This window comes from Rhinolophus sinicus, linkage group LG03, assembly GCF_036562045.2.
Source record: "Rhinolophus sinicus isolate RSC01 linkage group LG03, ASM3656204v1, whole genome shotgun sequence".
In the NCBI taxonomy this organism is placed as follows: Eukaryota; Metazoa; Chordata; class Mammalia; order Chiroptera; family Rhinolophidae; genus Rhinolophus; species Rhinolophus sinicus.
In genome coordinates this window covers 85,161,144-85,179,286 of record NC_133753.1, presented here as the reverse complement: position 1 = coordinate 85,179,286, position 18,143 = coordinate 85,161,144, and the positions used below count along the sequence as shown (strand labels likewise).

Genomic DNA, 18,143 nt, shown 5'->3' with positions numbered 1-18,143 from the left:
TATTACAGGGGTTATTGTTTGGCTTCTTGGATTGTAGCTGGAGATACCACTCTGACTTCCTGTAAGTTTGACTTATAGCAGGCTGGCTTCCCAGGCTAGTTACTGTAGAACAACGGTTTGATTTCCTGGGATGGTTGCTGCAGACTGTGGGTCGGAGTTCTAGTTTTACACTTATGGTCTGACCATTGCCAATTTGTATATTCAGTCTCAGCAGGTAGAGGAGAGTTTGTTCAAGGCCTTAATTCCTGGAGGAAGTAGGTCATGTTGGAAAAATTGGAAAAAGGTCAGTATGGTTGATGCATAGAAAGTAGGGGATGGATGGTGCTGGACAGGGTTCTGAGAAATGGAGCTGTATGTATATAGTTAATATTTATGGAGCATCCTTTCCACCAGAACACTCCTTAGTCACATGATTACTGAAACTGGGAGATGTCTCAGTAAGAGGGTGTTAGAACTAACCTATTTATTATAGGATTTGGTCTTTGTTTGGTGATTTGGGGACAGTGGAGCTTTGCTGTCAGGAAATGGGGATAATTCTGAGCAGTAACGCTCCTGGTTAAAAACGTATGTGTGATTTTTCAGGCCTGACTCTATGCAATTACAAAGGCTTTACCTGGCAGGCTTCACAGGGGAAAACTGCCCTCCCCACACCAAATTTGGTTCATCCAGCCAGTGCATGGCAGTCTCTGAAGGGAATTGCAGTCAAGGACTCAGGCCCCACTAACCCGCCATGCTCTTATGCATAGCTGCATTCCTAGCCCAGGTGTCTCTGTTTGGAGGTCTCCTTACCTGGAAACTTTCCCAGTCTGACTCAGTACCCAGACTTTTCCATTCCTAACACCTTCCCATCCCCATTTCATAAATCTGCAGGAGCTTTTTGTTTGGGGCTTCTTCAACAGTGAGAGATCTCCAGACTTTCACATATGTGCCCGTCCACCTGACCCTCAACCAGGGCGCCATTCCATGGGGGTAACAGAACAGGGAGAGTTAGCGCTTTCACCAGGTTTAGACTCTTCCTTGTGCAATCTCAACAAGTGATTCGAGACTTCACTGTTACTTCCACTTTGGCTCATTGTTGCTTTAATTGCCTTGTCTGACACCTGGTAGTCCAGCTTTCTATCCAGCTCATCTGAGCACTGGACAAATTCTTAATAATTTTTGAACGTGTCTTAGTAATTTTTATATAGAAGGTACAAGGAAGAAGGAAACTATTGGTATTACTTGGTAAAGAATCAGCAGTCACTCAGATTAGCCCCGTTAGAGAGGTATGTGGTCATTCTGTGGTTTGGACAATCTTCCTGATTTTGTCTGAGTTCAGATATGATTATTGAGTAGTCTTGTTTTTGTCTTTATCCTTCAGCGTCACTGAGTGGCCTTGTCAGATATTGGTGTGCTGTGAAATGGTGTATATTCAACAGGAGAACAGTGTGATCTGACTGTGAATGCCAGGACAGCTCCTAACAATAGCTAGGCCCAGTTGATAGAGCCAGGCCAATTTCCGGTTCTCAGAGGCTCCTTTTCTCTTTCTCAAGGCTAACTGTTTTATACAGATTTCTCATTTAATCACTACAATATATTGTTACCCTAAGTGGTAGGTCCTATTGTTATTTTCATGTTAAGATGAAGAAACTGGGACAATCTTGTTTTGCTAAGAGCAGTATTTTTCATCTTTCATGATCTTTATGTGGATAATTTTACTTGATGATTCTGAAGTGGACAAATGCTAGTGGAAGTTGTATATACAAAGATGATGGGAAGGAAATAGGTAACCCAGAAATCAAAAATTATTTGGATTGATAATTTTTAAAACTAAAACTACAAATGTTTTACAATTAGGGAGAAAGCAAAGAAGATGGCTGTCTTCTCTTTAACAAAATTCCATGGGTTTTCTCTTTGTTCTTTGGAAGACATCTAAGAAAGAATAAAAGTCATGAAATATCAATTCTTACAAATAGAACTACAAAAAAAAACCCCTCAGAAAACTAAAGGTCAGTACACTAGATATTGATGACATATCTGAGGGTTTAATTCTTAAACTCAGTCACCCTAAAGTACATAAAGACAGATATAAATGAGTTTGTTACCCATCCTAATATTTATTTCATTGTAATAGGGGACAAAAGCGTTTGTTCACCTGAAAACAAAGGTATTATGACTTCCTAGTCTTCACTGAGCTGGATGGAAAAGATGCCTTTTTGGGGACCATGAAATGAATACAATTTCCAAAGGTGCTATACCTTGAGGATCCTCTCATCTGTGTCTAATTACCCTACTCCTTCTTGGATCTTATTTGTTTTTGCAGATGTCCTTAGTCTACCTTTATACCATTGCCCACAACTATTTACTTGCTGTGTTTTCTGTCAAGAATCCTCATTAAGGTAGCCCGAGTCCACTTTATTTGCAAGCCTCTATAAATTTTGGTTTTTGATTTCCATTTTCTCTTCAGGATTGTATTAAAATTTTTGACAAGCAATCTCATTCTCTTCTACCTTACAAAACAACCTTAGCATATACATTACAGAAAGAAAATGGTGCGTATCTGACTTTTCATGAATAGAAGCTTTGAAGAACAAGGATTTGACCATTTCTTCTATTCTGTAAAATGCTTATAAACTAAGCTTTTCAGGATTTTAGGTATTATATCTGGAATTAATTCCGTGAGCAACCCCTCACCGAAGGATAGGGTTCATCTTAGACCGCCAAGCTCCAATTATCTTCCAACCTATTTGTGTCCCACTTTGCTCAGCTCTTTTCTTGAAAAGAGAAGAAAATGCATTAAGATTAATCAGCCAAAGATTGTGTTGTGTGTGTGTGTGTGTGTGTGTGTGTGTGTAGGGGTAGCAGAGGCAGTGTAGAAGGAAAGAGGTAAACTGACTAGGAATACACAAATAGTACGTAAATTCTTACAGACCCGGAATTTTGGCCTCTTTTCCTACGTCATATCACCAGCATCGCAACAATGCTTGGCACACATTAGCTGTTCAGCAAATACCATTGCACTAAGTGTAAAAACGAACTTCTCACTTTGTTTTTTAAGGGGAGATATGGTTTGTAGTCTAGGAATCAATCAGGGCCCTAGAGGAGAGGATGTCCTGAAGGACGTCTCCATTTCTCCTGGCGAGCAAAGGAGTCTGAGTGGCGACGGAAGAAATTCCAGTTCTCCCTGGGGCCCGCAGAGGGTGGGATCCGCAGCAGCTCCGGGGAGAGGGGAAAGGCGCTCGACTCCGCAACCCCATTCTCCAGCTCCAACACCGCCAGGCTCGCGCGGCATCCACGTTCCTCTGTGGGGTTTGTCTCCGTCGCCCCGCCCCTCCGGTCCGTCTCTGCCCCTTCCGCTCTATCCCCTCCTTCTCGTCCCCTCCCCCGAGCCCGCTCCGCTGAGTCCCGCACCGCGCCCTACAGTTTCCTACTCCAGTCGCTCTGCACCTCCAGCTTGGTTACGCTCCCTACCTCTTGTCACTCCACGTCCCCACCCCGAGGTCGACTCCGCGCGCGTCCTCACCCTCCCGTTCAGTTTCCTGGCCGGGTCGCCCCGCCTCTCGGCTTCGTCCCCGGCCCTTTCTCCTCACGCCCCGCCCTCTTGACGTGGCAGAGGCGGCACCAGTCGTGTTGACCCCGCGGAATTGTGCTCAGAGGGCGGAGGCGGGGCGGCGCCGGCCTTGATTGCAGTGCCACGGCTGCTTTAGCTCGGCGGATAGGACTGATTTTGCAAGGCCGAGTCTGCGACAGGCGAGGGTCTCGTAAGGGGACACTGAGGTAAGGACCGACTTCAGGGCTGCCTTCTCCCGGCTCCTCTGGGGGCCGCGGGCCTCAGCGGGAAGCGGGGAAGGGACGGCTGTGCGGCGGCTGGCTACCTGGCGGGCGGGGGTCCCAAGGGTGGTGCCCGCTCTGCTGTCTTGGTGCCTCGGGACAGCCAGGGCGCACCCGGGCCCGGCGGGGCAGCCTTGAGCCCTGAATCGTCACCCTTTCACCTACCACCCTTTGCTTCTTTCTCCCGGGGCTTTTCACCCGGCTCCCCTGGATCAGAGTGGGGGGAATCGAGTGAGAAACGGGTGTTGGAGCATCTCGCCCAGCATCCCACCCACGCCTCCGGGGCTCTTTGCTTTCCCCGTTCCAGCCCATCTCAGCCCATCGCCACTGGGCACTTGGATTTCTTGGTTCATTACTTGCCAGATCTCAAGTGCTCTAGACTTTGAACCGAGGTGATTTGGTCACCCGTACTTCGGCCTTGGGAGTTAAAAGGGAAAGGGAGAAAAGTCAAGAAAAGATGACGCCTTGGGCCTTCATTACAAATAGAGTTCACATCTGACCAATCTTACCTGTTGTGCTTCCAGTTCTGCCTTAGTGTTTTCCCGTTTTGGTGGAAAAGGAAAAGTCATAGTAAACCTACACATAACCACTAATGAGAGTGTTTGTCGAATTAACGTTTCCACTTGAACTTCCTCAACCCTCTTCAAAGCCTGGGATAACTTGTCAAATTAACTTGGTTAAAAAAAGTTTTAGATTTAAATATAAATACAGGTTAAGTTTCCTTCTTGTCCTTCTCCGGTAGTCTTAATATTTTGGAAGTCCAATTATTTTTAATTGACTCATAGAATTTTAAAGTTAGAAAAGGGCCTTGTAGTTTTCTAGCCCATAGCCCTCATCTTATTGATGAGAAATTGAGAATCAGAGAGGTTATTTGTCTAATACAAAGCTAGTCATCCGAAGTAGTTGAGGACACTTCATTGAAGATTTTACAACTGAAAAAAGTAGCAGGCACATTTAATTGTTAACAAATACATCTGATTGGGAGGAACTATATTTTACCTGGTTTTCACTTAGGTATCTATAAAAGGGCTAAAATGGGAATATTGAAAAACTATCGTAGGTAAAACCGTTTAAAGTACTGTGTGCTGGTATATTTGATAAGCTAGGTTAAAGTCATATAACTGCTTTGCTTTCCTTTTAGTTTTACCATGAGCAATTATTTAGCCAAAGTAACTCCCGCGGATTATAAATTGTGCTGAAAAATAACACATTTGTTTAGAATGGTCTTTTGTACCACTTTAAAAAAATGTGTAATGACTAGTATGTTAAAGTCTGCATGTTAATATGGTGTTTGTGTCATATTCATTTGGGTTTAAGCTTTTATGAAAACATAATAGGGGAGAGAGTGCTTATCAAATAATGGCATTTTATAAAAAGCTAGTTTGTAGAAAGGACTTTATTTCACGTGTGTCATTGTTGGATATGAGACCAACCCTAGCAAATTTTATGCTAGAATTAGTGATTTTAGGATTGTACAATTGCATGACTATGTAATTGGACCAGTTAAGAAGAAACAGATGGGGTGTTTTTCAAAATACTGCTGGAAAGTGAGAACGTAAGAAATAAATGTCATTTAGGAGCAAATATGACCTTAGAGCAGAGAGACAGTGAGGAAGAGGAAGGGAATTGTGCTCAAGTATCACTCAGGTGATATTTAGTTTGTCCTAATAAAAAGGAGTGGAATTACAATCCAGCATTGTTACCTGTTGTAGAAACTTAAACCTGGCTATTGCCTGTGTGTAAATGTCTTCATGCTAAGTCTCATAGAGCCTTTCTCTACTAGGCTCCCTGATTGAATTAAGCCCTAATGTCCCAAAGGCAGTGAACCCTTTAAACATTATTGAGGATTCAAAACAAACACCATACACCAAACCTAGTTCATTGGAAGACAGGTGGATTTTCATATCTGCTTCTGCATTCAATCTATTGTGATATGTTGTTTTTGTTAAATTGTATGAAGGAAATCTGGCTCACATAGATATGTAGCTGGAAAAAGGAGGGCTATTTTAATAGCTTTTTCAGATGTGCATATTCTTCTTTGATATTATATCAAAAACTGAACAGTTTTAATTAAGAAATCGAGGGTTAATTGCAGTGTGAAATGTGAAACCTTAAAAGTGAACTTTTCTGTTGCATTAAAACCCATTGGTCTGTACTGCATTTTGCATGGATCATTTACCCATGCATGATTTTGTAACATGACATGATCATTTGGGAGATATTGCTTCGCTGAAGAATGTATATCTCTCAAATAATGACATGTTTCATTATACAATATTAAAACAAAACAAAACTCACATACCACTGATCAACAAAAAAGTCATTACCTATTAGGAAGCTGTAAAGCTCAAGGTAGTGGATACAAGTTTTCAAAAATTTTAATACTTGCTTGAAAGCTCAAATTTTATCACTGGTGACAAATACTATGAATTATTTTCCAGGTGACAGCCTCATTTACCAATTTTTGAGAAAATGTATTGCAGATGCCTAATGTATTTAAGAAATTGAGAAAATTTCTTGGAGAATTGAGAAAATAATCACTCAAAACATTTTTTATATTTTTTGGTTCCTGATTGGTCTGGTGTATTTTAATAGGTACTTTAATGCTTTTTGGTGATGCATTTTAGATGCAGCTTAGATTATGGGTGTAATTAAATAATGAACAGAAAACTTCATTTGCTTTATTGTCTGTAGAAATAATGAGAGGGATTGCGTAGTCCTAGAATTTATAGTCATATCTGTAGCATGGAAGCTGTTGCTGAAAACTGGGTTTCTCTCTTGTCGGTTCCCTGTGTTAGAATTGAGGTTGGCATCTTCTAATTTCCCTCTATCTTTCAACAGACACTTTTACCATTATCTTTCAACAGCCACTTTTTCTTGGAAGCTCATACCATCCTTCTCAAAGCTATCTCCTATATTTACCTTCACGGTAACAAATTTAGTTATCTTAACATTTCTCTTTATTCTGTATCAACCTTTGGACAACCCATGGTTACTGTTGATTAGCGTAAGATTCTCTACTTGTCTTTCAGATTCCGATAAGAAATAGTGTTTAATTTTTATTTTATGATTAATGGAGGTATAATTGGCATCTTATTTCTTTTAAAGAAGAAAAAGTTCTTAGCTGCTTAAGATACTTAGATTTGTTAAGCTTCACTTTTTGTAACTTGTATTATCAAAATCTATCTGAAATTTTTCTAAAATTAAAGTTATTATTGTATGTTATATACTTTTATCAAATTATACTGTTCCTTCCCTCACTTGTATTTGAGAATCAGTTCCTCATCCCGTCGTTGTTCTTAACAACTTCAGCATCCAGGTTGGCTGCTTTGGTACTGTACCTTCATAATTCTTCAGTCCTTAATGTCCTTCATCATTCTCACAAATCTTTTGCCAGCTACATAGCACTTGAAATTATCCTTTCAGATCTTTAATTTTTACAGTTTGTTTCCATCACTAACCACTGTTGCAGTTTGAGAGCCAGAGATAGAATTGTTGCCTAGGTAGGAAAGCTGGCATCCTGGATAGGCAGGTAGAGAGTAACAAGATGGAGGTGCTTCTTGATACTGGCCCCTAACCAGAGTGGCATCCCTCTCCCCCTGGTAGTAAATTTTACTACCTCTCATTGGGCCTACTGAGCATTGGGTTCAGTAGAGTCTTTTAGTGTTTTGTTATCAGTGGGGTTATTGTTGCTTGCTAATTTTTTTCTGAGGTAAGTATTTTAATTTGGTCATGATTTCTAACGGATTAATAGTGCTAAAAGTGGGAAAAACTTTTCAATTTTATTAAAAGAATTTGAAAATGTCTTTTAATTTAGTTACAGAAATAAGAATCAAGCTCTACAATGACAACCTATTTGGAATTCATCCAACAAAATGAAGAACGCGATGGAGTCCGATTTAGTTGGAATGTTTGGCCATCAAGTCGACTAGAAGCTACAAGAATGGTTGTTCCAGTAGCAGCCCTGTTTACTCCACTGAAGGAGAGACCCGATTTACCACCTATTCAATATGAACCTGTTTTGTGTAGTAGGACCACTTGCCGTGCAGTTTTGAATCCTTTATGGTAATTAAAATATATGGAAAAAACTAATGTGACAGTCTGATTTAAAAATGTAATTTCTTTCTTGCTCATTTATATACAAATGTCTTTGTTTTTGTTTGTAGTTATTTTTTTCAAATTAGGTTAGTCAAATCCAAAGAGTAGTGAGGAGAAGTGAGGTGTTGAGAGACCAAATGTAAAACTGTCCCTATATAAGCCATTAGATTCTATCAGTATTCTCTAGATACTGGTGCTGGCTGTGTATCACCCCATTTCATGTCATTAGAAAAGTCATAATTGAAAAATATTATGGTGTTTGAAAAATGTTATGATTTCTTGTTGCATAAGCAGAATCTCAGGAATCATCTTATATTCCTCTTTCTACTCTCTCTTTCCCCGACCAGCCCACTAGCAAATCTGGTCGATTCCACCTCCAGAGTATTACTAATTCTGTCTCTTATATTCATCTCTGTTAGTATATTCTATTAATACTTCAAATACACTCTCTTTTTCCTGGCCAGTTTCATTATCTTCTAACTGGTCTCCCTAGTCTCTTCACCCAGAAGCTAGGGTTTTGCAAATGGTATCAGATTATTAAAATCCTCCAATAGTTTCTTACCATACTATTGGTAAGAAGGAATGAAAAATCCAAATCCCTTTTGAAGACCTCTAAAGCCCTACATTATCTAGCCTCTATGTATTTCTGCCTTCATCTTGTATCATCCATTTTCTTATTCTCATCTACATGATACCTTACCTTCTTTCAGATTTTTGAATATACTAATACTTATTCGTACCTTGGAACTTGTGCAATAGCTGTGTATTCTGCCTGGATTGCTCTGCCCCCCCAGATATTCCTGTGACTGAGTTTCTTTTTCTTTTTTTTTTTTCCCCCCCAAGATTTTATTGGGGAAGGGGAACAGGACTTTATTGGGGACTTAAGTGTGTACTTCCATAATTTTTTCCAAGTTAACTTGTTCTTTCAATCTTAGTTGTGAAGGGCGCAGCCCAGCTCCAGGTCCTGTTGCCATTGTTAGTTGCAGGGGGTGTAGCCCACCATCCCTTGCAGGAGTTAAGGTGTCGAACCCGGCAACCTTGTGATTGAGAGCCCACGGGCTCATGTGGGAATCAAACCGGCAGCCTTCAGCATTAGCAGCACAGAGCTCCAACTGCCTCAGCCACTGGGCCAGCCCCCCATTTAGGGCATACTTCAGTTGTTTAAGGAGGCCTTCCTTTAAAATAGCCCTCCCAAACACACTGTCACATTCCTGCTCTGTTTTCTTTAATCCTAACTATTATCACTGTCTAAAAGTATCTTTTGTGTTTGTGTATCTACTTGTCTATTACCTGTCTTTCTCTTCTAGAATATATGCTTAACGAGACTAGGGGCCTTTGCTTTCTTGTTTACTGTCACCAGCACTTAAAATAGTACCTGGTACATACTAAGCAGTCAATAAATATATTTTTGAATTGAGTTAATGTTTTCTAGATCTGAGTAGAAGTTATTAAGTCATTTAAGGAAAAAAATAGGATTATCTTAATTTTATTTATATTTGCTACATTACTAAATTTTATAATATTCATTTAGGTGAACTTGTATATGTTAAAAGTATGGCATAGGTATTGACAACATTTAAAAAATACATGGCTTTTAAAGATCACTTTGACTATCAAGTTAATGCATTCATGTTTTAGAAAGAAATTTTATTGAGATTAGAATCATTGTAAAATTGAACTGAAACATGAGCTATTGTGTCTTTTCTTAAAACAGTCAAGTGGATTATCGAGCAAAACTCTGGGCTTGCAACTTTTGTTATCAAAGGAATCAGGTAAGAAAACCCCCATTGCATATGTTAATGCTGTAATACTGGTCTAAATACGTATATTTAAAAAGAAAGATGAAATCTTTTCTTATATGATAAAAATACCAATTTTTTTTTTTTTTTTTTAAGATTTTTTTGGGGAAGGGGAACAGGATTTTATTGGGGAACAGTGTGTACTTCCAGGCCTTTTTCCAAGTCAAGTTGTTGTCCTTTCAATCTTAGTTGTGGAGGGTGCCATTCAGCTTCAAGTTGTCCTTTCAGTCTTAGTTGTGGAGGGCGCAGCTCAGCTCCAGGTCCAGTTGCCGTTGCCGGAGTCGAACTGGCAATCTTGTGGTTGAGAGGATGTGCTCCAACCAACTCAGCCATCTGGGAGCTCAGTGGCAGTTCAGCTCAAGGTGCCGTGTTCAATTTTAGTTACAGGGGGCGCTGCCCACCACCCCTTGCGGGAGTCGAGGAATCGAACTGGCAACCTTGTGGTTGAGAGCCCGTGCTCCAACCAACTGAGCCATCCGGGAGGCAGCTCAGTTCAAGGTGCCATGTTCAATCTTAGTTGCAGGGGGCGGAGCCCACCATCCCTTTGAGGGACTCAAGGAATTGAACTGGCAACCTTGTGGTTGAGAGCCCACTGGCCCATGTGTGAATCCAACCAGCAGCCTTCAGAGTTAGTAGCTTGGAGCTCTAACCGCCTGAGCCACTGGGCCGGCCCCCAAAATACCAATTTTTAAAAATAATTAAATGATCAGGAAGTATTTATCTTTAGTTTAAAATTTCATTATTCTTTCTGGCAAATAATTTGTTATATTAAAATTTTTTTTTTTCTATCTGTAGTTTCCACCTACTTACGCTGGTATATCGGAACTGAATCAGCCTGCTGAACTTTTACCTCAGTTTTCTAGCATTGAATATGTAGTTCTGGTAAGAACATACAAATAGATCTTTAAGGAAGTTTTAAATATCTAGTAATTTGCTTTATACCAAAATAATTGTTAAATTGAGATGACTTAAAAGGCATCATTCTTGATTTTCACATTGAATTGAAGGAACATTTCAAAGGTAAGACCTCAACCTCTCAAGGTCATTTTAAGCAAGGTATTTAAATAAGATATTAATTTCTGTTGTAGATATTTAGTGGATGGCCAGGATATTAGATGGGATGGTGTGCTTTGCTATACTGAGTAGATCAATAAACACTAAAAGACTAATTTTGCTTTGTAGGTAGAAGATCAGTTTACAAATATTAGGTTGGTGCAAAAGTAATTGTGGTTTTTACAATTGTTTTTAACCTTTTAAACCGCAATTACTTTTGCATCAACCTAATACTCAGTAAATATGATACTGGAACATGATGATACATTTCCAAGTCTGGTTAATGAAATAATTGTTGCTTTGGCCCTTGATAGGAAAATCACTTTTTTTCCTCTTTCTGAACAACTAGCTTTATGTAGTTGTCTCTATATTTAAGATCAAAAATAAAAATATGCTTTGTACATATTGTAGAGAAAGCAGAATATGGTTCACTTAAGCCAGTCAGTAATTTGTCCAGCCTGGCTAGTTTCTATAATAATAAAAAATGAATGTCTCCTCTGTGTAACTGTAAATAATGTTTTTAAACTTAATTTTTCACTTGATGATTTGCCTTGGATGTCTCTCCATGCATATATAACCTGTTTTATTGCTGAAATGGCTTTATTAGGATTCTATTGTATGAATGTACCATAAATTATTTAATCCGTCGTTTATTGATTAGCCTTATATATTGTGCTGAAGTGTTAATACTTTTAAAACAACATTTTTTTTTCTTATGGCAACATTTTTTAATAGCGTGGTCCTCAGATGCCTTTGATATTCCTCTATGTGGTTGATACTTGCATGGAAGATGAAGATTTACAAGCCCTGAAAGAATCTATGCAGATGTCCTTAAGTCTTTTACCACCTACAGCTTTGGTTGGACTTATTACTTTTGGGAGAATGGTGCAGGTTCATGAACTTGGATGTGAAGGCATTTCAAAAAGCTATGTCTTCAGAGGAACAAAAGATCTATCTGCCAAGCAACTGCAGGTAAACCACAAGACTGGTAGTTTCCACCTATCTGTGAGCATCACTCTATACATATGTGTAAAAGCCTCCTGGATATAAGTTTCTAGAAAATATTTTTATTATAATTGACTAATATAATTGTAACAGAGGCTTTACATTTAGTGTCAGTTTTCTTTCAGTTGCCTTAAGTTGTCATACAGATTGAAGATCTTGCACTTTTCTCGGTATCTTTAATATTTAGAGTAAAAGTGAAAGTATTTTACTAGAGATTTGAAGGTCTTATAGAAGAGTCATGCTAAAGACTGAGAGAAAGCAACCACAGAATATTAGCTTTTGTGTCTTGATTTCTTACTTAAGAACTAAACACTTTCATTATGTTTGGCAAAGGGAAATATTTTAAGGCTTCAGAGTTTTTAATATAAAAACTATGAATGTATATATTTTTTTCATACACTAGTACAACATTTTTATCTTTGGGGCAAATCGAAGCTTTAGCTTTCGAGACAGGGGAGTTATGTGTAGCATACTAGGATCGTCTGGGAACATTTTTCAAAATTTTTTTTCTCTGCCCAGAGATTTTGATAGACCATGAGAGAGTGAGTGAATATGTGCTTATATTGGGAGGTGGTTGGGAGGGTAGGATTGCTCATGTAAGTATTTTGAAAAACTTTCTAAATGGTTCTGATACAACTCCCACTTGAGAACTGTTACTCTAGAAGATGGTACATAAACCTGGCATAAAGTAGACAGACATGAAATCAGACTTTGGAGGCACCCAGGTAGCGCAAAATGAAAAAGAAAAGATTTCGAGGATGACTCTAATTGAAGCTTGGCAGGCTGGGGTAGTAGTGCTGAAGTTAATGGAGATAGAAAAACTGGAGGAATTTGCAGGTTTGGATGAGGATAGTGCACAGTGAATAAGACAGTGAGTGAGTAGGAAATAAGATTTGAGGAAGTGGAGAGAATTAGAGTCTGTGTTCTTTCCAGTGGTGGTTGTTGAAGATAAGTAAGGAAAGTGATAGTGTGGAGATCTGAGAGATACCTGAGTGAAAGCGATTTCATTTCGGAGGGACACTTGAATATGTTTATGAACGGAAGGGAAAGACACTAAAGAGGGTTTGTGAAAGCAAGAGTGAGATGAGGGCAGTGAGGCGGGGATTCCTTCAGGAGCACAGAAAACGGATTACTTTGGAGGATCATCTATTTCCATGAGACAGGAGAGAAAGAGGGCAAGTTGTAACTTCTCTGTGCCTTAGTTTTTTCATCTGTAAAAGGGAGATAAGAATAGTAAATAGTATTCTTACAGGGTGGTCATGAGAATTAAATGGATGTGCCTTTAAGTGTTTGCTATTGTTATTTTTAAATTGTAAGTATATTTAAAGTGATTTATTCTTTAGATAGAAAACCCTAAAGACGCCACCAAAAAACTATTAGAAACAATAAACAAATACAGTAAAGTTGCAGGATATAAAATCAATGTACAAAAATCCATTGCATTCCTATATACTAATAATGAAATTTCAGAAAAAGAAATGAAAAAAAATTTATTTGCAATTGCAACAAAAAGAATAAAATACCTAGGAATAAATTTAACAAAGGATGTGAAGGACCTACACACTGAAAACTGTAAGACATTTTTAAAAGAAATTGAAGAAGACACGGAAAGATATTCCGTGTTTATGGATTGGAAGAATCAACGTAGTTAAAATAGCCATATTACCCAAAGCAATATTCAGATTTAATACAATCCCCATCAAAATCCCAATGGCATTTTTTAAAGAAACAGAACAAAAAATAATCAGATTTGCATGGGATCACAAAAGACTGAGTAGCCAAAGCAGTTCTTAGAAAAAAGAACAAGGCTGGATGTATCACACTTCCTGACTTCAGTTTATACCACAAAACGACAGTAATCAAAACAGCATGATATCAGCAGAAAAACAGATACAGATCTATGGGATAGAATTTAGAACCCAGAAATAAACCCGTGTGTGTGTGTGTGTGTGTGTGTGTGTGTGTGTTTATGTTTATGTATATAAGCAGATAATTTTCAACGAAGGAGCCAAAAACACAATGGAGAAAAGAAAACCTCTTCAATAAATGGTGCTGGGAAAACTGGAAAGCCATGTGCAAAAGAATGAAACTAGACTGCTGTCACCATATTCCAAAGTTAACTCAAAATGGATCTAAGATCTGAAATAATAAACTACATAGAAGAAAGCATAGGTACTAAACTTATGGACCTTGGACTCAGAGATAATTTTATGAATCTGACCTCAAAGGCAAGGGAAGTAAAAGCTAAAATAAAGAAATAGAACTATATCAAACTAAAAAGCTTCTGCACAGCAAAAGAAACCATCAACAAAACAAAGCAGCAATCAACCGAAAGGGTGGAGATATTTGCAAAGAACACCTCTGATAAGGGGATAATACCCCAAATATATAAAGAACTCATATAAGTCAACAACAACAACAAAAACAATACAATTAAAAAATGGGCAGAGGACATGAACAGACACTTCTCCCAAGAAGGCATATAAATGGCCAACAACTATATGAAAAGATGCTCAACTTAACTAGTTATTAGGGAATTGCAAATTAAAACCCCAATGAGATACCACCTCACACCTGTGAGAATGGCTGTTATCAACGAGACAAATAATAAAAGTATTGGAGAAGTTGTGGAGAAAAAAGAACTCTGCTGGTGGGAATGTAAATGGGTACAGCCACTATGGAAAACAGTATGGAGGTTCCTCAAAAAAATAACAATTACCATACGACTCAGCAATCCCTCTTTTGGGTATCTGCCCCAAAAATCTTAAAACATAAAATGTACTCCTATGTTCATTGCAGTATTATTCACAGTGGCCAAGACATGGAAACAATCAAAGTGTCCTTCGATAGATGATTGGATAAAGACGATGTGGTACATATATACAATGGAATATTACTTGGCCCTGAGAAAAGATGAAATACTGCCATTTGCGACAACATGGATGGATCTTGAGATTATCATGCTAAACGAATTAAGTCAGAAAAAGTTGTGAACCATATGACTTCACTCGTATGTGGGATATAAAACTGAAAGCAACAAAAGAACAAAACAAACAAAGAAACTCATAGACACAACACTTTAGTGGTTACCATAGGGTAAGGGGGGGGAGGGTGGTAGAAGAGGGAAGAAAGGGGCTCAAGTATATGGTGATGGAAAGAGAACTGGCTCTGGGTGGTGAGCACACAATGTGATATATAAATGATGTATTATAGAAATTCACACTTGAAACTTATATAATTAACCAGTGTTACCCCAATAACTAATAAATTAAAAAAAAGATCAAACTATCAACCCCCCCCAACTAAAGTGGTTTAATGTTCTGATTATAGAGTACATTTTACCTAAATAATATAATACACATATAACACATAAAACATCGGCATTTTTGAAATAGACAATGAATGCCTGCAGACTAAAGTTTTTTTGCTCCCTTAAAGTGTTTTTATCTTCCATCTCTAACCATCTGGTTGAAATAAGTCTGATCTTTGCTCCCCAAATACTCCTGGATTCAAATCTTAAACTCTTCTAGTTGTGTGATCTTGGGTTGATCTCTGTGCTTGTCTTTTTCATGCTCTATGGAAAGGTATAAACTATATCTACTTTGCAAGGTTGTTATTACTGCTAAATAAAATAATGTAAGTGAGAATACTCAGTATGGTGTAAACGATTATAGGGCTTTGTAGCAAAACCTGGATTAATATCTTGCTTTGTCACTAGTTGTGTAATTTTAGGCTAATTACTTAGCCTTTCTGAGTGTCAGTTTTCATTAGTACAGCGGGGATTAAGGAATCTACTTCATTATTGTTTTGTGTGGAAATAGTATATATATAGTTTAGCACATAATAAGTCTTCAGTACAAAGTTGCTATGCCTGCTAGCAGTAGGAAATAACTGCAGTATTAGTTCAATAACTTTTTCTTCGCAAATCTGTAGACGTTCTGATTTTCTGTCACATACTTTTACTCTATTCATGACTGAGCATTTCTAGATTCAACCAAACTTTAGTAAAATAACATTATTGTATATGTCTAGAGAGGAATAATGCACACTTCTAAAATTCAAAACAAACCTGGCAGTTTGGCTAGGTATTAAGTCCGAAAATTAACAAGTATAGATATACAAAGTATGTGTACCTTATAATCCCCCTTTAATACGATGCCATGTGCCCCTCCTACATCACACTTATAATAATTGAAATTTTACACTTAAATATTTGATTAACTCCTGTCTCTTTCACCAGATTTTAATTTCCTTAAGGTCAGGAACTATATATTTTTTCACTGTTAGATGCCTGGCACATAACAGGTACTTGTGATAACAGTTGCTGAAAGGGATGAACGAATACAAGTTAAGAAATATAGACATTTAAGTTGCACAGTAACTTAATTTAACTATTATAAAAAATATTTCAGAGCTGGTGTCTCTCTTTGCTCACATAGCACCTTGGACTTTCGGTTTTTGATTATTTCACTGTGTTGTTATTGTTTAAATGACAGTCTCCCCACTGGGCCTTTGGCTTTCTGAGGAAGGAGACTTTGCATTCTTTGTTCTCGTGTTCCTAATGCCTAGCCCAGCACCTTGAGGATGGTAAATAGTTGATATATCTTTGTAGGAGTAGTGAAATGGATATCACAGAGATTATCTCTTTACAGGAAATGCTGGGCCTCTCTAAAGTACCTGTCACTCAAGCAACACGTGGTCCTCAGGTACAGCAGCCACCTCCTTCCAACAGGTAATAAATAATTGAATATGGCAGAGAATTTGACAGTTCATGCAGCTATTTTAAGCATCATCCCCTTAACTTGAATATAGACATTCAATAATACTATATGGCTAAATATTTTTAGGAATATACAATATGTTCGTATACTTTTTAAAGAGTTGAGGCAGAATCATTTCACTGAAATGGTTGATTTCTCATCATTATAATGTAAGGAGTTACTTCAATTTTGATATATTCCTGATTTTCTGTTTTTAAGTTCAGAAAAAACTTAATTTTTGTGGTTGAGGGCAGCCAAGCAATAACAGGGCCTCAGAAACATTTCATTTTGCCGTCTTAGCCTTAGAGGTAGCTTCCCCCCCTCCCCCCCGCAAACTCTCTAATACGAGGTGGTGTTACTAAAATTGAGTTGATCTATCTTCTCATAATTATTTCAGTAGCCTTAAAACTTACTAGGCTGGTAAATGAAAGATGCAGTTCCTGAAGTAATAGTTGGTTTGACTCATTTATAGCAGTTGTACTCAAAGTGTGGTTCCTGGACTGGTAGTGTCAGCATTACCTGGGAACTTACTTGAAATGCACATTCCTGGGCCCCACCTCTTACCTCCTGAAATGACGCTCTGGAACCAGCAATCTGTTAAAACAAGCCCTCCCACTGATTCTGATGTACCCAGTAGTTTTGAGAACCATTGGTCCACCATGTATTCAAATTATTTTTCTCTATTTTTAAGAAAGTAGACAGTTTGTTTCTTAAACCCTGACCCGCAAATAAATGGCTTGTTCTTTAACTTTGTTTTGTAGATTCTTGCAGCCAGTTCAGAAAATAGACATGAATCTCACAGATCTTCTGGGAGAACTGCAGCGAGACCCTTGGCCTGTACCACAAGGAAAGAGACCTTTGCGTTCCTCTGGGGTGGCACTTTCCATAGCTGTAGGACTACTTGAGGTAGTGACAATAGCTTTGTTTTGAAATGTAAATGTATATGTGTGAATGGAAGGATATGTACAAGATAATGTTGAGTGAAAAAAATCAGGTCATTGAAGCAAAAGTACATGATTTTATTTAAAGTTTGATCTGCAATATATCCCTCTGTGTATAGAGAGGCTTCTGGAAGGATATTTACCCAAATATTAACAATGGTAGGGTAAGGAGAATTTTACTCTTAAGTAGAATTTGAAAATTTTGTACCACACGTATCTTTGCTTTGTAATTAGAAAAGAGAGTTTAAAAAATGTTTTTTAAAAATTTGAAATGCTATCAAATCTATACAAGAGTTGCAAAGAACTTTTTACCCCCTCTGAATTATTTGATATTAAGTTGCTGACATAATGTTCCCAACCCCTTGAATACTTTGGTTGTATGTACTGTAAACCAGGATATTCTCTTATGTAACCACAGTACAACTATTAAAATCATAATATTAACCCTGATACATTACTACCATGTAATTCTCAGACCTCATTCAATTTGCCTGTTTATTCCAATGTTTCTTTTACTGAAAGGATTTATTTCAGAAGTGTACATTTAGTGGTTACGTCTATTGAGTCTCCTACAGTGTAGAACAGTTCCTCACCCTTTCCTTGACTTTCATAACCTTGACACTGGAAGATTTTTAGAATGTCTCTCAATTTAGGTTTGTCTTGATGTATCCTCACAA

General features: G+C 38.1%; 1 protein-coding gene and 1 long non-coding RNA gene across 2 annotated transcripts in view; one reads left to right on the top strand and one right to left on the bottom strand.

The window, feature by feature from the left end:
* Nucleotides 1-1,852: 1,852 nt before the first annotated feature.
* On the bottom strand, nt 1,853-3,537 carry LOC141570630 (uncharacterized). The gene is made up of 3 exons (XR_012494854.1): nt 3,451-3,537; nt 2,674-2,753; nt 1,853-1,911 (listed from the first exon to the last, which is right to left on the bottom strand). It is a non-coding gene; the product is annotated as an uncharacterized LOC141570630 (long non-coding RNA).
* Nucleotides 3,538-3,617: 80 nt separating this feature from the next.
* The window catches only part of SEC23A (SEC23 homolog A, COPII coat complex component), a 47,512-nt gene continuing 32,986 nt past the window's right edge, over nt 3,618-18,143 (top strand). Inside the window, exons 1-7 of the mRNA XM_019713638.2 lie at nt 3,618-3,756; nt 7,628-7,875; nt 9,623-9,680; nt 10,503-10,589; nt 11,496-11,732; nt 16,418-16,497; nt 17,287-17,431. Coding sequence (XP_019569197.1) covers nt 7,655-7,875; nt 9,623-9,680; nt 10,503-10,589; nt 11,496-11,732; nt 16,418-16,497; nt 17,287-17,431 — 828 coding nt within the window. The 5' untranslated portion in view covers nt 3,618-3,756; nt 7,628-7,654. The remainder of the gene's footprint in view (nt 3,757-7,627; nt 7,876-9,622; nt 9,681-10,502; nt 10,590-11,495; nt 11,733-16,417; nt 16,498-17,286; nt 17,432-18,143) is intronic.